Below are 15,169 nucleotides of genomic sequence, written 5' to 3'. Positions count from 1 at the left end.
CTTTATATAATTAATATTCAAAGGTATGTACACGATCACAATAACGCACTTTGTACTCGGAAGTCAATAATGATAAATATATACAATTCTAAAGTGGTACCACCAATGTTATCAAATCTCATTAAAGTGCATCAACTGTACGGTTAAAATGTCACACAGATCAATAACGAGGAAACCAGCAATAGAGATAGGAAGGAACGTAAGATGGTGGAAACAATAGGCAGAATTCGGACCCCTACCCTTAGGCACAGTCCTGTGTGGAGATCCCCCACCTGGACAACCTGTAAATAAAGATATATAGCACAAGCCCAGTCCATGTAATGTTCAATAGTCTTATTTCCTCCTATTAAGGTTTTACCCCCCCAATGTACCTGGTGGAGTAGAGTTCTCCGAAGATGCGTCGACCGATCCTTCTTGAGTGACTCCCTTTAAAGCAGGAGCCACGGATCGTCGAGAGGTGTCGAGGAACTCAGCGTTCGGTGTCGGGAAATCGACGGCCCTTCTTGAGTGCCCTCCCTTTAAGGCAGGAGTCACGGGTCGTCGAACGTCCGACGGAGAACAGGTTGAACTACGGCGGTGAAGTGGCAGCTTCGTTCCTAGCGGTGCTCGTCGACGACAGAGCGTTGGCGTCCTGCAAGGAAGAGGCGTGCGTGCGGGGCACCTTGGTGACGATAGATCTGAACCGCAAAGAGATGATGAAGAACTGTGGCCCAGCAAGGGCGTCGAGTCGTCGGCGTCTCCGTGGTCTTTAGGTGGCGGGAAACCCACCGGCGGAAGCTCCTCGGCACGTCGACGGTCGGGCCTTCTCCAGCAGGAGAAAAGCGGGTGACGATGCATACGAGAGCGTCCGATGATCAATTGAAGTTCTTAGGCAAACGGCAGCACGGCGGATCCGGTCGGCGACGGCGGTCGTCGACAGTGGCGGACAACAGTCCGAGTGCTTCTCTTTGAGATTCTGCGGCAGTCCCCGTCTCGGCAGCCTGTCAAAGGTCTGTCTACCAGGGAGCTTTGGCAAAGATCAGCTGTGCACGATGATCCCTCGTAGCTCGGGAAGAGGGCACCTTACCAGGTCCTCTCTGGGTCAGTCCTTGGAGGCACAGCAGCTTTCAGATTGTGAAGGAGAGCAACATCACTTCTTCTCGTCCAGCGGGGCTTCAAGGTCAAGCTTCAGTTACTCCAGTTACTGGTCGTAGTGGACTTCAGCTTCTGAACACGATTCCTAGCAGTGAGAGGTCCCCAGATATACTGTTGATCTCCCATTCATTCCGCTGGGTCACACTCAAGCATCCAATCACGACCAAGGGCATTCATGCAGGCAGGCAGCCAGCCAATCAGGCACACAAGGTATTCAGGCCATTCACTTCTCTCCAGACACTCACAACAAGTTATGTGTATTGGGAGAAGTACCGAGCCATTCAACACTCCAAGCTGCATTCATACCGGTTTCGAGCAGGGCTGTCTCAGTCATTGTGTCAACCACCAGATACTAGACATCCACAACACAGAATCCATATTTGTCACACACTCTATTCACCCAGGTCCCACCCACAGGAGGTACCCACAACATACATCTCCGGGAAGGCTCCAGCTAGTCTGGCCGAGCCTTCACAACAACACCATATATGGCATTTCCACCCAACACCCAGTCAGGGGGAAGGGACAGAGTCAGGGCTTCCCAGGACTTTGGGAAAACAAGGTAATGGGTAATAGAAAGCAAGAGGCCACAGGGGCCATCTTGTTTTCCATCAGGAATCAACTGATCCCAATGGCAGGGCCGGGGTATCCCAAAATGGAGGATACTCTGCGCACCTGTTAATTTTAGCATGGAGCTGCCACCAGCCCATACCCTGCTCTGTGGGCCACCCACAGGTGCCCAAAAACATATACTAGGGGCACAGGGTTGTACCCCCACCCATGGGTGCCATAACGATATCCCACGGGTCCGTTCACCAAACCAAAAGAGAGAGAGCAGCACCGCCAGGAGTCCCACATGAACTCCTGCGCAGAAAACACAACAGAACACACGATAAAAAGCAGTAAAGGACAAGGATACGGAGGCCCTGTCCCTCCAATGCATTTCCAGCATCACACTTATCCAAATAGGTGGAAGTTGACTTTGTATCCAACATAACTACAACAACCGTGATTCAGTTCCTCAAGAATATTTTTCAAAGAGATGGGTTGCCTAGGGAACTGGTCACCGACAACGGAGTTCAACTGGTATCTAGAGAAATGGAAAACTTTATGAAGGAGAACAATATCCGGCAAATCAAAGCTGCCTTATATCACCCACAAGCAAATGGGTTGGTGGAATGCACAAACAGGTTCATTAAGGGAGCCTTGCAGTTAGCCACCGCAGCAGGGCTTGATACGCTCAGCACAGTCAAGGAAGCATTAGCGGCCCATCGCCTTACCCCTAGTGGGGTCACAAACATATTGCTGTTCCATCTTCTCAGAGGACACAGGGCAGCGTCCATCTTGGTTCTGCCATGGTTGGCAAATGTAAGAGAGGATGAAAAAGTGGACATGGAAGAATTGGTGTGGCGAGTGAAGAAAAGCAAAGAAAACATGAAGAGATATAGTGACGAAAGAAGTAAGCCACAACAAAGCACAGTTCAAGAAGGGGATTTGATAAAGATTAAAATGCCACATAGAGATCCAGTGACTGTGTCAAAGTTCGCCAGACCATTGAGGGTAGTGCAGCGAGGGACAAACTAAGTACGCACCCAAGATGGAAAGCGATGGAACTTGGAGTGGGTGGCGCTGTACAAAAGGGGTACAGGAGAAACACCCAGCCCTGCAACACAAGCGCAGAGAAACGAAGAGGAGAACTCGGCCAAAGAGAAACGACGACGAGAGAACAACCTGAACATGAGTATGAGCAGGGTGAAAGGACACCATCCCAAGAGGAAGCCAGTACCAAGAGGAGTGCGCTGAGACAAGAGAGACTCAGTGAAAAAGGTGCAACACTGCAAGAAGAGAATGCAGAGAAAAGTCCACAACAAAAAGAATACCAGGAAGGTATACCAACTACGTGATGGAGTAAGGCAAATCCCAACAAAAGGAGGTATGTAAAGGAAGTTCAGGGAGCTCTGTGTGAAGTCTCGCGAGATAAGATTGGAATCGAGCAGAAGGAGGACTGCAGCCCAGCGCTTCCCATTGCAGACTCTTTACCACAGACCTACACCCTTACCACGCCTACAGGTGAAGCCAGCAGTGACTCCACAAGTAAATAATATACTTGTATGCTGAGAATTGTGCCTCATAGAGACAAGCCATTGCTGTGACGCAGAGAGAATAAAGCAGCATTATTACAACCTCCTGCTTGTGTGTACTCTTTAAGCTGATCACAACAATTACATACGCAGTGTTCAATTACAACATTGTGCGGGTTGTAAAAGGCTTGAAGAAAATAACCCTTCCGCCTAACATGTGAAAGAAGAATTAGCCATTTTGCCCAAGTCTCACACACACCACCCCTGGTAGAAATCGCTGCAAGTGTGCATCCTCTTGAGCCAGGATGTGGGTATGCAAAGCTGCTAAAATGTTAAACCTTTCCTTCAGTGAAACTAACTACGCCAATGATAGTTATTTGAAAGCACAGCTAATTCTGAAGGATTTATGTGTGAATAAACGACGTGAAGAGAAAACACTCCAATCTCCACAACTGACGTGGGGAATGTGATATAATGTGTGTGGGGAGTCACTTGTGTTTTATAATTCCCGACAGCAAAGAGGAGGGTCATTTGTGGCTGCACTTGCTGCTGATTGCATAGGAAATTGAGGGGTTGGGTGGCTGTTCACTTCTCCAGCATGGCGTCCGGCGGCTGACTCTGGGGACCAGCGCGCTCCAGGGAGCAGGAAGCACTTGTTATTGGCACCCTGGGATATGTAGTTTCGCCTTTACCCTCGGGGTAGTCTCGCGCTAGGCCCGAGGTACGATGGGAACTGTAGTTCGCTGTTCTGCCGGATGCCGGAAGGGGTGGATGGGCGGAGCTCCCAGGGGGCGGGACGTGCAGCTCTGCTGTGATGGAGGCGCGGTCAGGGTAGTGGGGAGCAGCAGCAGGGATGGAGGTGTGCAGCGCTCGCCTGGGGGACCTGCAGCAGCAGCAGCAGGAGGGGGCCAGCAGGTGAGGGGATCATGGTGGCTTCCAGGGGAAGGGACGAGGCGCCCTCTGGCACATCACGGCGGGTGGCAGCCTCCGGTGTGTTGGGGGGTGGGCGAGGTAAGCAGGCTGCTGCATCCCTGGCCAGGGAAGAGGACTGGGGGTGAGCCCATGCAGACTGACAGCCTGATAGGGAGGGTGTTCTGGGGGGTCTTCAATCACTCGGAACAGGGTGGGTCCATCAGCCCTGCCCCAAGACAGCTGACGCCTCCCGATAGCCCCAGACTCCAGTCCGGCTGTCAACAAATGGGCTTTTCCAAAACGTGTCCCTTACGGACTTGAAAGCATGTTTATGTGTGTTACCATTTGCAAGTGACATTCATCGGGTGGAGGGGCGAAGGAATCCCACGCTTTATACCACTAATAATCCCCGAGACAACAACTAATTAATACAAATACAGTCTGATGCGTTTGTTAGCCATTAATTAACCATGATTCCAAAGGGTGTGCAGCAAAATAAGCACCCTATGCACCGTCATTATATTATGTAATCTGTTTCTTAATGTTCAGTTTCGCTTGCCGCTTTTTGTTGCTGCATGTGAGCAAGTCTTCAGCATACAATGTTAACCATTATATAGCTTTTATTTACAGTATACCTTTTACAAATCAACTTCCGGGGCACCAGTGGTCCTGGGATGAATATCGGTTTCTAAATCATCAATCAGCCCCACACCTTTAGTACACCAGAAGGGATCCGAACAGACTGGAAACACAAGCAAATTATAAACCCCCTTGTCCAATTTTGGTAACTTGGCCAGAAAGGCAGACTTATCTATGCAAGGTCGTGTATCGTTGGTTAGTTGTAACACAGCGAAAATACAATTATTACCCAATGATAAAAGGGACTGTCAAGTCAAGGTTGTATAAAACATAGCTACTTTATGATTATCACAACAGACAGTTCTAGCACACTTTAAAATACAACCCACTCTGCAAAGGAATGCAGAGGACAGACAGTTTCAAGAAGGAAAAGGGATGCACTCTGGATACCGACAGGAGGATAGTCTGTAAAGTGATTAATCTCAATAGTTCAAGGATATTTGGTTTCAACACAAAGGGAGCAATGGGTCGTAAAATGTCACTTGGGACCTTTGCAGAAGGACCAGGGGACAGAACCACAATGTACCTTGTGCTTATAGCTGTTCTTGTTGCTCGACAGGGTCAAGTCCGTTTCAGGGAGCTTTGCAGCTTCTGTGACAGTTCCATACGGAAAACCGTGGTGTGTATCGGGCAGCAGGCAGTTGAGCGAGAAAGTCTGGACGAACGGCTGCAGGCTAGCCTACACAGCGGCTTCGGGTCAAGAATCATTGTCTCAGTGCTGGTCGGCAGGTCTGAAGCACTGGTTGAGGTGTCTCGGATGGTGTTAGGGACTGCAACGTAACAGTCAGTGGTGCAGTCGGTTGCAGCTCAAGGGGCTCGACTTGCTCGAAAATGTCCTTTAAGGCAGACGCTGGTAGATGCTCGCCGATGCACTCCTCTAGCTTCTTCACTGGGCTTCACCTTTAAGGCGGACGGCCCAAAGCTGAAGAGTGTTGCAAGCAGCTGCCTTTTCCTTAGTTTGGGTCAGAGACTCTCTGGCACTTCCCACCTAGAAAGTGTGCAGCAGAGCCTAGCAGGGCACACTGTGTGCTGGCTGGGTGCTGGTTCTGCAGCTGCTGGAGCGTCCTCTGGATTCAGTACCCCATACCTTTTTCTGGAGGTTCATCTACCACCATTAAAAAAAAAAAAATCTAAAAACCCAGCAAAGTGCACACCCACGGTGCGGATCGTCGAATTCTTCATAATAACCCTGTTTAAGCGATTGCTACCACAGTCATGTGACGCTGTAAAGGCCATGTAGCAGTATTTCTGTCGCCTGGCACCACCAATAATCGAACACGCGAAATGCAGTGTGCACACACACATTCATGCAGTAATAGATTAAACGCATTAAAATACCTTACCAACACTGTTCATTCCAAATGCAAGATACCACGCATGGACATGATTTAATTACTTATGACTAGTGTCATCACAGGGCTCTTTTTCCTCTGCCTCTTTCGCCAAAATGACCTTTGCTACCCGTGCTCTCTACAATCTCCTACGCCCCCCCCTCGCCCACACACCTCTGTCCAGCGCCTTCATGTGGAGAGACTATGCCTGCAAATGTGCTTGTAAATCAAATTCCTCCTCCGTGTGTTTTAAATCCACTCCTGGTTTAGCCTCCCATACTTCGCAGAATGCATCTATTTTCAATGCTCAACCCCTTGCACTCAGTGCTCCAAAGCTCTCCTCGACACAATCCTTCATCAATGGAACGCCATATCTCAGAAATTGCACAGAACTCAATTTGTTGTTGTGGGAGACTTGTAAAAAAAATAAAAATTAGGTTTTCATATCAAATATTGTTTGACCACGTTGTATGGAAGGCAGGCAAGTGCATTTGATTGCACTACATATTGGTCACTGGTGAAACGATTAGTAAGCGTAGATTAGCACCAATGGCCTGGGGTTGTGCAATATTTATTATGATGATTATATCTGCAGTGCATTGTATTTTCCTTAGTGTGTATTTATACCTGTATATTTCAGAGTATGAAATTGTGCACATTGCAACAGTGACTGGGTTCAAGATGTCCCTCAAGAACCACCTTGTCCCACTCGAGAGAAGGGATGCTTGGAGTTGGCCATACTTACTTTATTTATTGCCAAAAATGTGAGAATGAACAAAACCTAAAATAACTTGTTCTCTTGAGTTGGAACCTCTTTTGGAGGTCCTTGGTCACTTTTCATCTCTCGTGTACCAGAGGAGGCCATTCGGTGACGTCTGATCTCGGGCGGAAGCCCCTTCCCATACCCCATAAGGCTATTCCAAGCAAAACTCCTTTGAGTGAGGCTACTAATTGCAACTTTGAAATGTGTTCCTGACTTACTGGGCATCACCAGTGAGCTGCCACTGCCTCTAGGCACTGAGAGCAGGGGGTCAGTGGGCCTCATTACAATTCCGGCAGAAGCCATGCCGGTAGGCTGCCGCCAGAGTTTTTATTTATTTATTTTTTTTTTCTTTCCCTGGCGCCTGACTTCACGGAAATACTGGAAGATTACCACCCTGGTGTTCTGGAAGTTGGGCGCCGGAAACATGTTAATCCCCATTCGAGTCCCACAGGACTCGAATGGGGATGACGGAAGCACCGTCACCGCTAATAATGGTGCCGGTAGGTGCTTTCCGGAAAGTCTGCGGGCGGGTTGCAGTCCTGCCCACCAGGTCAGACATGACAAGCGGGACGGCAGCCACCCGCAGTCTCGGAGTGTGCCGGTTCGGTAAGAACAGTGCTACTGGACCGGCACACTCGTAATGAGGCCCATAGTCTGCCATACCCTACTTTTTTTAGGGTGAGACCCCAAGTTCTTCAAAATTAGCTTGTATGGATCTGGCTGTGCCCAGGAGGGTACCTGCTGTCTTTACCACTTTAGGCACTCCTTGCCCCGTGGGCCTGATCTAACCTTGAACTTCCCAGTTGCCTTTCATGCATGGAGGACTGGCTCGTGACTCCTTACCCTATGTGCATCTGGCCTTAATGACCCTGTTCTCTGTTGAGGCCTTTACTATCTACCATAGAGTTCTGGTATTACGCCAAACGTATCGACTTACAGTTAACATTCTCTCGGAGTGGGAGACCTGCTTTCCCTTTCATTAAAAGGAAACCCTAGAAGGTCCAGCTAATAACAGCAAGCTGAGTTTCAATCGAGTAAACCTCTAAAGTACCTGCTGGCAACCCCAGGACATCTCCGGCACCTTCTGCCCCCCCACCCCCTCACAATTCTTTCTACTGGACACCCTTCTAATCCCCCGCCTGGTTTGATGCCTCACCCCGTTCCGACTGGCCAAAGCCAATGTCTTTTACTAACATTGAATCAATAGTCTGGCCGAAGACCCCCCCCCCTCCCCCCCCCCAAGTCCATAGAGCCTCCAGTAAGGTCCACAATACTAATACAATGTGTAGCAACACGGGGATGCAATCCAATCATTACAGCCTTCTTATGATGTTGGAGGTGGAGATGCCAGTAACCTCTCTGCCTGTCCGGAGGCGCCTGAGCCATCCCCTTCCTCAGGGGCTGCCCAGTCCCCCTTTGCAGCACCTCCTAGCCCAAGGGCGAAAGCACCTGCTCTCTAACTCTGGCCGGTATGCCTCGTTAGGAAACCTATCTTGTTGTGTGGTTGGGAGGCACACTGATAGAATACCAAAGGCACAGTTCTTATTTGGTGGAAGGCATGCTGTGGGGGCCAGGAGTGCAGACTGGCTGCAAACATCTTGAGACACTTGTCTATAAGCGCGTTATAAATGCCATATCATATCCCTGACAGGGCTGTGGTGTACAATCCTTTTTTGCAGGTTTTTCCATTGGCACTCAGTTCTTGGCTGGGCTGCATATGTGGAGGCTGCAGTCCCCTTCACCACCCAGCCCTGCTGTGCAAAACCAAACGAGATGGCATCAGTCTAGTTCATATGCATAATTGCTTCTATAGGCTTATGTTAAGTTTACAGCATACTTCTCTTTTATTACACTACTCAGTGGCCTAATCAGTATTCACTCAAGAACCACATACCGGTCCGTGAGCACCCCGCCCACCCTGGACTTAGCCAGCAATATATATAGTCACCCAGAGAGGTCGATTTTAATGCCACTTTCGTTAGGTGGTGGTACTGTGCCGAATCGGGCCACTTGAAACTTGGGGCCATTTGGGGTTTCAGTTGGTAAGATTTAGGATTTGTTAGAGATTATTGCGTTGGTGAGGCTTTTGTGTGTTTTGGTGATGGTTCCGTTTGAAGGCTCATTAAGGGGTGTCTGCATGCTGTTGTGCCCAGTGCTCTGTGACATTCCAAGCTCAAGAACCGATATAGCTTCTCTATTTTTATTTTCAATATTAACCATAGCGCTGCAATTACAATTGATGTTAGTTGCCGACACAGCAGTTAGTGGAGTGAATCATTTGGAGGTGTTTATCTTTATGAGGTGTGAACCGTGGGTGATGTCCCAGATGGCTCAAAGAATAACCAAACTCCCAGAGATGGCTCAAGGGTTTTTATAGAAAGCGTCAGTACGGTGCTGGTGGCAGCCTCCTCTCCCTACTCTAGAAACCACATTTCCATCATAACTCGGGTTTCCTTGCTCTCCCCAAGCCCCCTGGGTAAGTATATACATAATACACAGGGTCGTATTGAGTCCAACTGTCTAACTTCTGGTCTAGCTAATTGGGCTCACCGTCCTAAACGCAATAGCCTTTTCTATCTATCTAGACTCCCTCAGGGACTTCTGAGACTGTCTGTTGGTTAGTAGCTACCAGATAATCTGGCGATGTGCCTTCAGACAATGCCTCAATCGGTCTTCTTCCTCTCTGCCCCTTTTGTTCTTCTCTCTACTCCACCCACCTTGACTCCTCCCTGCATCATCCTCCTGTGTCCTTCTGATGTCTTGTACTTCTTCTACTTCCTGCCTCCACCACACTACTGCTGCCTCTCCTCTCCCCATTCACACACCTTTCACTCTCACAATCGCTTCATTTTCTAGACTCTAATAATATCACTAGCTAGTCTTACATTAACGCACATCACTCACGACCACTTGCACTCGCCTACCAATACCTCTCCTTTAAAAAAAAAATTGCATCTACAGTCCACTGTCCTTCCACATGCTGATCTGTCTCTCCTTTTCCGACCTCACCCGAACAACTCGCACCTTCCTGTTTCCTGTGGTTGCTCGTATTGTCCCCCCCTGCTGTTTTCTCTTTTGGTTCTCTGGCCCTAGTCCATCTAGCCTTACCTTCCTTGCCTGGGAGGGGTCACGATTACAGAAAGTTTCATAAAGTAGGTTAAGCCACCACCCCTTTTCTGTGCGCAGGGCCACGGTGCCGGAACAATGCAGGTCTGCTCCGCAATGTGTCCGTGTTTGTGTAAGGGGGCCGGTGCTTGGTCCACCACAAGTTAAGTACAGTCCTGTTGAGCGGGTGCCGCGCTGCTTCAAGTCCCTTACGGTCTAGGGCGGCAACATCGCTTTGGCTTCCATGTGCATTCGGGCTCCGGAGTGTCTGAATTAGTCATGTGCTCAGACTTTCATTAGTTCTTAAGGTTAGTCTGTACGCGGATTGGGTGTATTTTGGAACAACCTTGTATGAGCTCCGGCTCCCCCTTAGTTGTCTCTGACTGTTTCCCTCTCACTTGCCCGCACTTTTGTTAAGCGGCGTGGTGTGAAGCACCAGGTGCGTAGAGCCAGAGTGCATAGAGCGTATGGAATCGGGTGTTCTGTGTGGGTGGAATCGGGTGTCGTATGTGGATGGAACGGATGAAGTATGTGGAAGGTACTGGTGTAATATGTGAAAAGTACAAGGAAGTATGTGGTTGGTACGGGTGAGATTGAGTGCATAAAACAACTTAGAAATACACGGAATGGATTGGAGTACATGGAACAGATTCGAATGCATGGAACGGATTCAAGTGCGTGGAGCGGACTGGAGTGCATAGAATTGCGCGACTTACATGGAATGGTTTGGAGTGCATGGAACGTTTGAAAGAGCATGTAACCCATCATATCACATCACCATGCTTACTCTCTTCTTTACACCACCATTCAACTAGAACACAGAGATAGTATGACACCATTCGGTATAGCTGTTCTCATAACAACATCTGCCCCATGCTCCCCATAACTCTTAACTAATCACTGCTGGTTACACACCCCCCAGCCAGGCGTTTTCCTCAGGCCTAACACAGCCACAATCGGTCTGGATAAATCCTGCCAGAACCAACACCTACTCTTACCTCTCAACCACCACACTTACCGCTAAGAAGCAGCTATTACACGAATGCCATACCAGCTGCACACATATCCGGTGCTCACACGCACCTTTTGACTCTCTACTGACTTGAACTTCGGTTCCCAAGGGCGTTCAACCTACCAGCGCCTTCAGACCATACCAATGGTACATAAGGCGCTATATAAATGCAAAATAACATAACAAGTTGATACTGCACATGTAGAGATTGACACTTGGGGAGGACACAGGAAATGAGGTGCTCTCAACTGCCACTGTCCCCCTCGGGGGTAGGATTGGCCCTGACTTCCACACTGGTAGGCTATCCACCCCTGGCTGAGATGGATTCCTATCGCCCCAGGACAGGGTCAGGTGACTGACCTAATTCATTGTGGATGGGAGGTCTGAAGCTGCATGCTGTGTGACGCAATGACTACACTCGAATGCATGCCTAGATTACTAATGGTAAATCTAGTCACCAGGGCCGTTTCCTCATACCTTTTCTCACTAATGAGGTGTCCTCTCCTTTATTACAGTCCTATTTTAGAATTCCCTTATCCCCCTCCACCACGCCTTACCTACCGCCCTCTTCCCCATCAGGAGCATAAAGGAGGTCGTTTGATTCTGCACTTTCTGTCAGTCTCCAATATATTCGAAGGCTCCTGACAGTCTCTAACGGGTGACTGACTGCCTTCACTGCTGCCCTCTGGGCCTTCAAGGTGGCCACCACCAAGAAAATGGCTTTTAGAAAATCCTGGGTCTTTCACAAGCTAAACTATCCAGGCCTTTCTCTTCACACCAAGCTCTAAATGACTTCAAGTAGTAACCATGCACTTTGGAAATTGAAGGATGCATAGCTCTTTGAATGACCTCAGTAGCTCCTAACAAGACCCCAACTATTTAAACCATTTCCTTTCAACAACCAAGCCACCAAATATAGCGTGGACGACCGAGGGTACCTCGGAGGGGACCATGGAATCTCAACGCGAGTGCCACAGCCAACTGCTTGGTCGCTGTAAACGAAACTCTGATGCCAATACAGAATCACCCATGTCTGGGATGACTGTATCTTTGCTGCAACCATCGAAATCGAAGGACACTAATGGAGACCTTTTGGCTTGGCCAAGCCATTAAGAGTGAGTCCATACCCCAGGCCTCTGGTTCAGAGTACCTGCTGCTCTATTGGGTTAAGAGTTAGCTCAGGGAACAAATAGGTTGACTATCCGCATTCCCCAAGTATGACAAATTAGACAGCCGTGTTGGAGTGGGAGACCTATCTGCAGGGGAGAGGAACTTCTTGAATGTAGACTGCATCTAGGTGTTCTGGGTGGATTTCTGTCAGTGAGCAGCTCTCTGCTACTTCGATCAGTGATCTGGATTTTGATCCTCCCTGTAATTGTTTTATAAGCGTTTGCTGTGTTGTCTGTCCTCACTACCATTCTTTTGTTCGGAAAATGGGTGGAGAACACCAAGGGGGACTAGCAGATTGCTTTAAATTCCCTCCAATTTGTTGATTTACTGTGATGTCCACATACCTGTTCTGTTCTATTTTTACATGTGGCATACCCGTTCCAGCAGACAATTATCCATTCTGACTATGTGGAAACCCTCTCTCCAAGCTCTTTATCTTTTTTAACATTTAGAATGTTTTTTTTTTTCACCATTTTAATTTGGCACCTCAACTCTTGTGATACTGGAATCCTTGGTCTGTGAAGTTGTGAGTGGGGGTTCCAATGATCAAAGGGGTAGAGAACGAGAGGCTTCCAAATCAATGGGAGCCACCATGTCCCCCTGGACCCTCAGCCATTCTCTTGTCGTTCCACAGGACTGTTTCAGCAAGACTCATAGTATCTTCCTGCGTTTGATTTCTCTGGCAGGGATCAGGGAGACTATACCAACGTTGCAGCAAAAGTTGCTCCAATGACCTATCAGCATTGAGATCGAAAGAGATGGGTCTTGTGAAGGCTAAGGGACCAGTTTCTGTGTCCGGGCCAAGGCAGAGCTGGAGACCAAGTGGAGTTTGTATATGTGACAAAATGACTAGTGCTCTAGAGGAGGACAGTGATAAGTAGTGACAAAACCATCTACTCTGCCTCACACTACTTCTAAACCAGCGGTGATCCTAAATTTGAAATGCACATAGCCCGCCAAGTATACCCCTGTAGCCTCATTTGCCTGGTACCGCAGGATGAGGGCATGCTATTTCTTCGGGAATCGTGTGAGCTGAGAACTGTAGTAACCCAAACAGCTTTAGTGCAATGGTTCCAACATAAAAAGATGTCCAATCAAGGTTCTTGAGAAATAAAGGCACTTTCATAAAACAATCAGTGCAACAAACTAAAATCACTACAAACCCACCCTTGTAAAAGAAGCACAGAGTGTGCAGGTCTTGGTGTGAAAGGGCATCCTGGGTTGATCGGCAGGGCTGTTGGGCAAGACACTTGGCAACAATGTAAATAGTTCAAGGATATGTCTTTGTAGGGGGAAAAATCTCAGGGGGGGCGTGGCAGGCCCTCTTCATGGTGCTTTTTTTGGTTTCTTGTCTTTTGGCTCACAACAGAGTTGAGCCAGGCTTTTAGGAGATTCATGAGGCAGTGATTCAATGTCTCGTTAGTGAGTTGGTCGCCTGGGTCCAACAGGCGTTGTGCTCCAAGCAGTGGCACGAAGAAGCTTTGGACAGGCAGGTGATGGTGTAACTCACAGGCAGTTCAGTGTGGCAATTGTGGCCCAGTGCTGTTCTTTGACTTCTGGCTTGCTGTGAAGCCAATCCAGGGTAGGGTCTGCAGGGAAAAGGTGAGCCCTTCACTTCGGTACTCTACTCCAGGAAGCTTTGCTGGCACCTACAAGCAGTGGCGGGTGGTGAAAGTTTGAAGTGGTGGGGCGGTAAGCATGGCACGAGTAACCACACGCGAACATAGCGCATGAGCTGTAACCACATTAGGGGCATTTGGGAGGCCCCCCTTAAGAAAATCTTGAAAAAAGGGTTAAAAGTATGCATTTTACAGTACTGTTTTCAAATGAAAAGACAACAAATGTATTGGTTTTATAGGCAGTTCTTAAGAAGAATTAAGTATTCCAATACTCAAGGTACTGGTACAATTTTCACAACCAAACAAAATGTGTTACTTTGAAAAATGCCACAAGCAATCACAAACATGCCTTCACATGGTTCACAAAGAACCACAACCAAAGTTTTTTTCTTAACTGGAAAGTATATCTGCATCTACTGATAAAACAGATGAGCGCATCTTAATACTGCTTTTTATGGTTACTCTTACCTCGAAGGTCCTCCTAGGCTGCAGAATACTACAGCAAGCAGCATGCTTCCCCCACTGCAGGTGACACTGATGTCCGTTTGAAAAGCCCAGTAAATTGATGTTAATGCAAGATGGAAGAAATTAACTATCTAAATGTCAGAAGCTGCAGCTGAAAAGAAAACGCACTGACCATTCAAATAAAAAATGCCAATTCCAGGAACAAAAATAAGATTGGATAAGCGGGAGCTAAAAGCATCACCTCAGTAACCAGTGACCAGGAGCTAGCATTGGGGGAACGAGGAGCTAGTAAATGGTGCTCTGAAAAATCTAACTTCCACATTAAATGCAAACATAGCCTTTTGACCATTGTTGGGACATCTTATGCTTTAAATGTCGTATATGCGTGTCCTATATATAGATTGTCCTAAATGCAGAGAGTTGTGTGTGTTGGCTCAGCATAAATTGGACTGGGTACCCAAAGGTATTTCCTGGTGGCTGTTGGTATCAAGCTAACGAGGCCCTTTTTAGCTACAAGCAGGAGCTATTTGGCTCCCAGCTCCCCTTAATTTTGAACCCTAAAATTAGAACATTATAAATGTGAAGCAGTTCCTTGTTAGCACCTTCGTGTTTATGCATACACTTTTAGGCAATTGAAATCGTAATGAGGTGTTAGCACTTGGCATGTCGGTGGGGTGATTGGAAGAGCAGGTGGTACAGCGCCTTCTCATCTACACATCTCAAAGTAGTCCTTAAGTGTCTGGCTTTAGACGTGGAGAGAGCTAATCACTTATGACCTTGCACCGGCATGATCTCATAAGAATGTGTAAAAAAGTTAGATGCCTGCACACAAGTAAGTTTGCCCCCCCCCCACAGTCTATGAAGGTAACCCCTCTCCCAACATTTAAAGGGTTAGTTTCTCCCCTCCTGAAATGTGCAGAAAAATGCCAAACCCAGAA

The 15,169-nt window shown here is 48.0% G+C and overlaps 1 protein-coding gene across 4 annotated transcripts in view; it reads left to right on the top strand.

The window, feature by feature from the left end:
* The first annotated feature begins 3,993 nt into the window (after positions 1–3,993).
* The window catches only part of RUBCN (rubicon autophagy regulator), a 438,544-nt gene continuing 427,368 nt past the window's right edge, over positions 3,994–15,169 (top strand). For all 4 annotated transcript variants that reach the window (XM_069617528.1, XM_069617527.1, XM_069617526.1 and 1 more), the window contains exon 1: positions 3,994–4,130. In XM_069617528.1, coding sequence (XP_069473629.1) covers positions 4,069–4,130 — 62 coding nt within the window. In that variant the 5' untranslated portion in view covers positions 3,994–4,068. The remainder of the gene's footprint in view (positions 4,131–15,169) is intronic.

Source organism: Ambystoma mexicanum, chromosome 10 (assembly GCF_040938575.1).
Source record: "Ambystoma mexicanum isolate Mex_15411 chromosome 10, UKY_AmexF1_1, whole genome shotgun sequence".
NCBI lineage: Eukaryota > Metazoa > Chordata > Amphibia > Caudata > Ambystomatidae > Ambystoma > Ambystoma mexicanum.
This window is presented reverse-complemented; position numbering and strand designations above follow the sequence as displayed.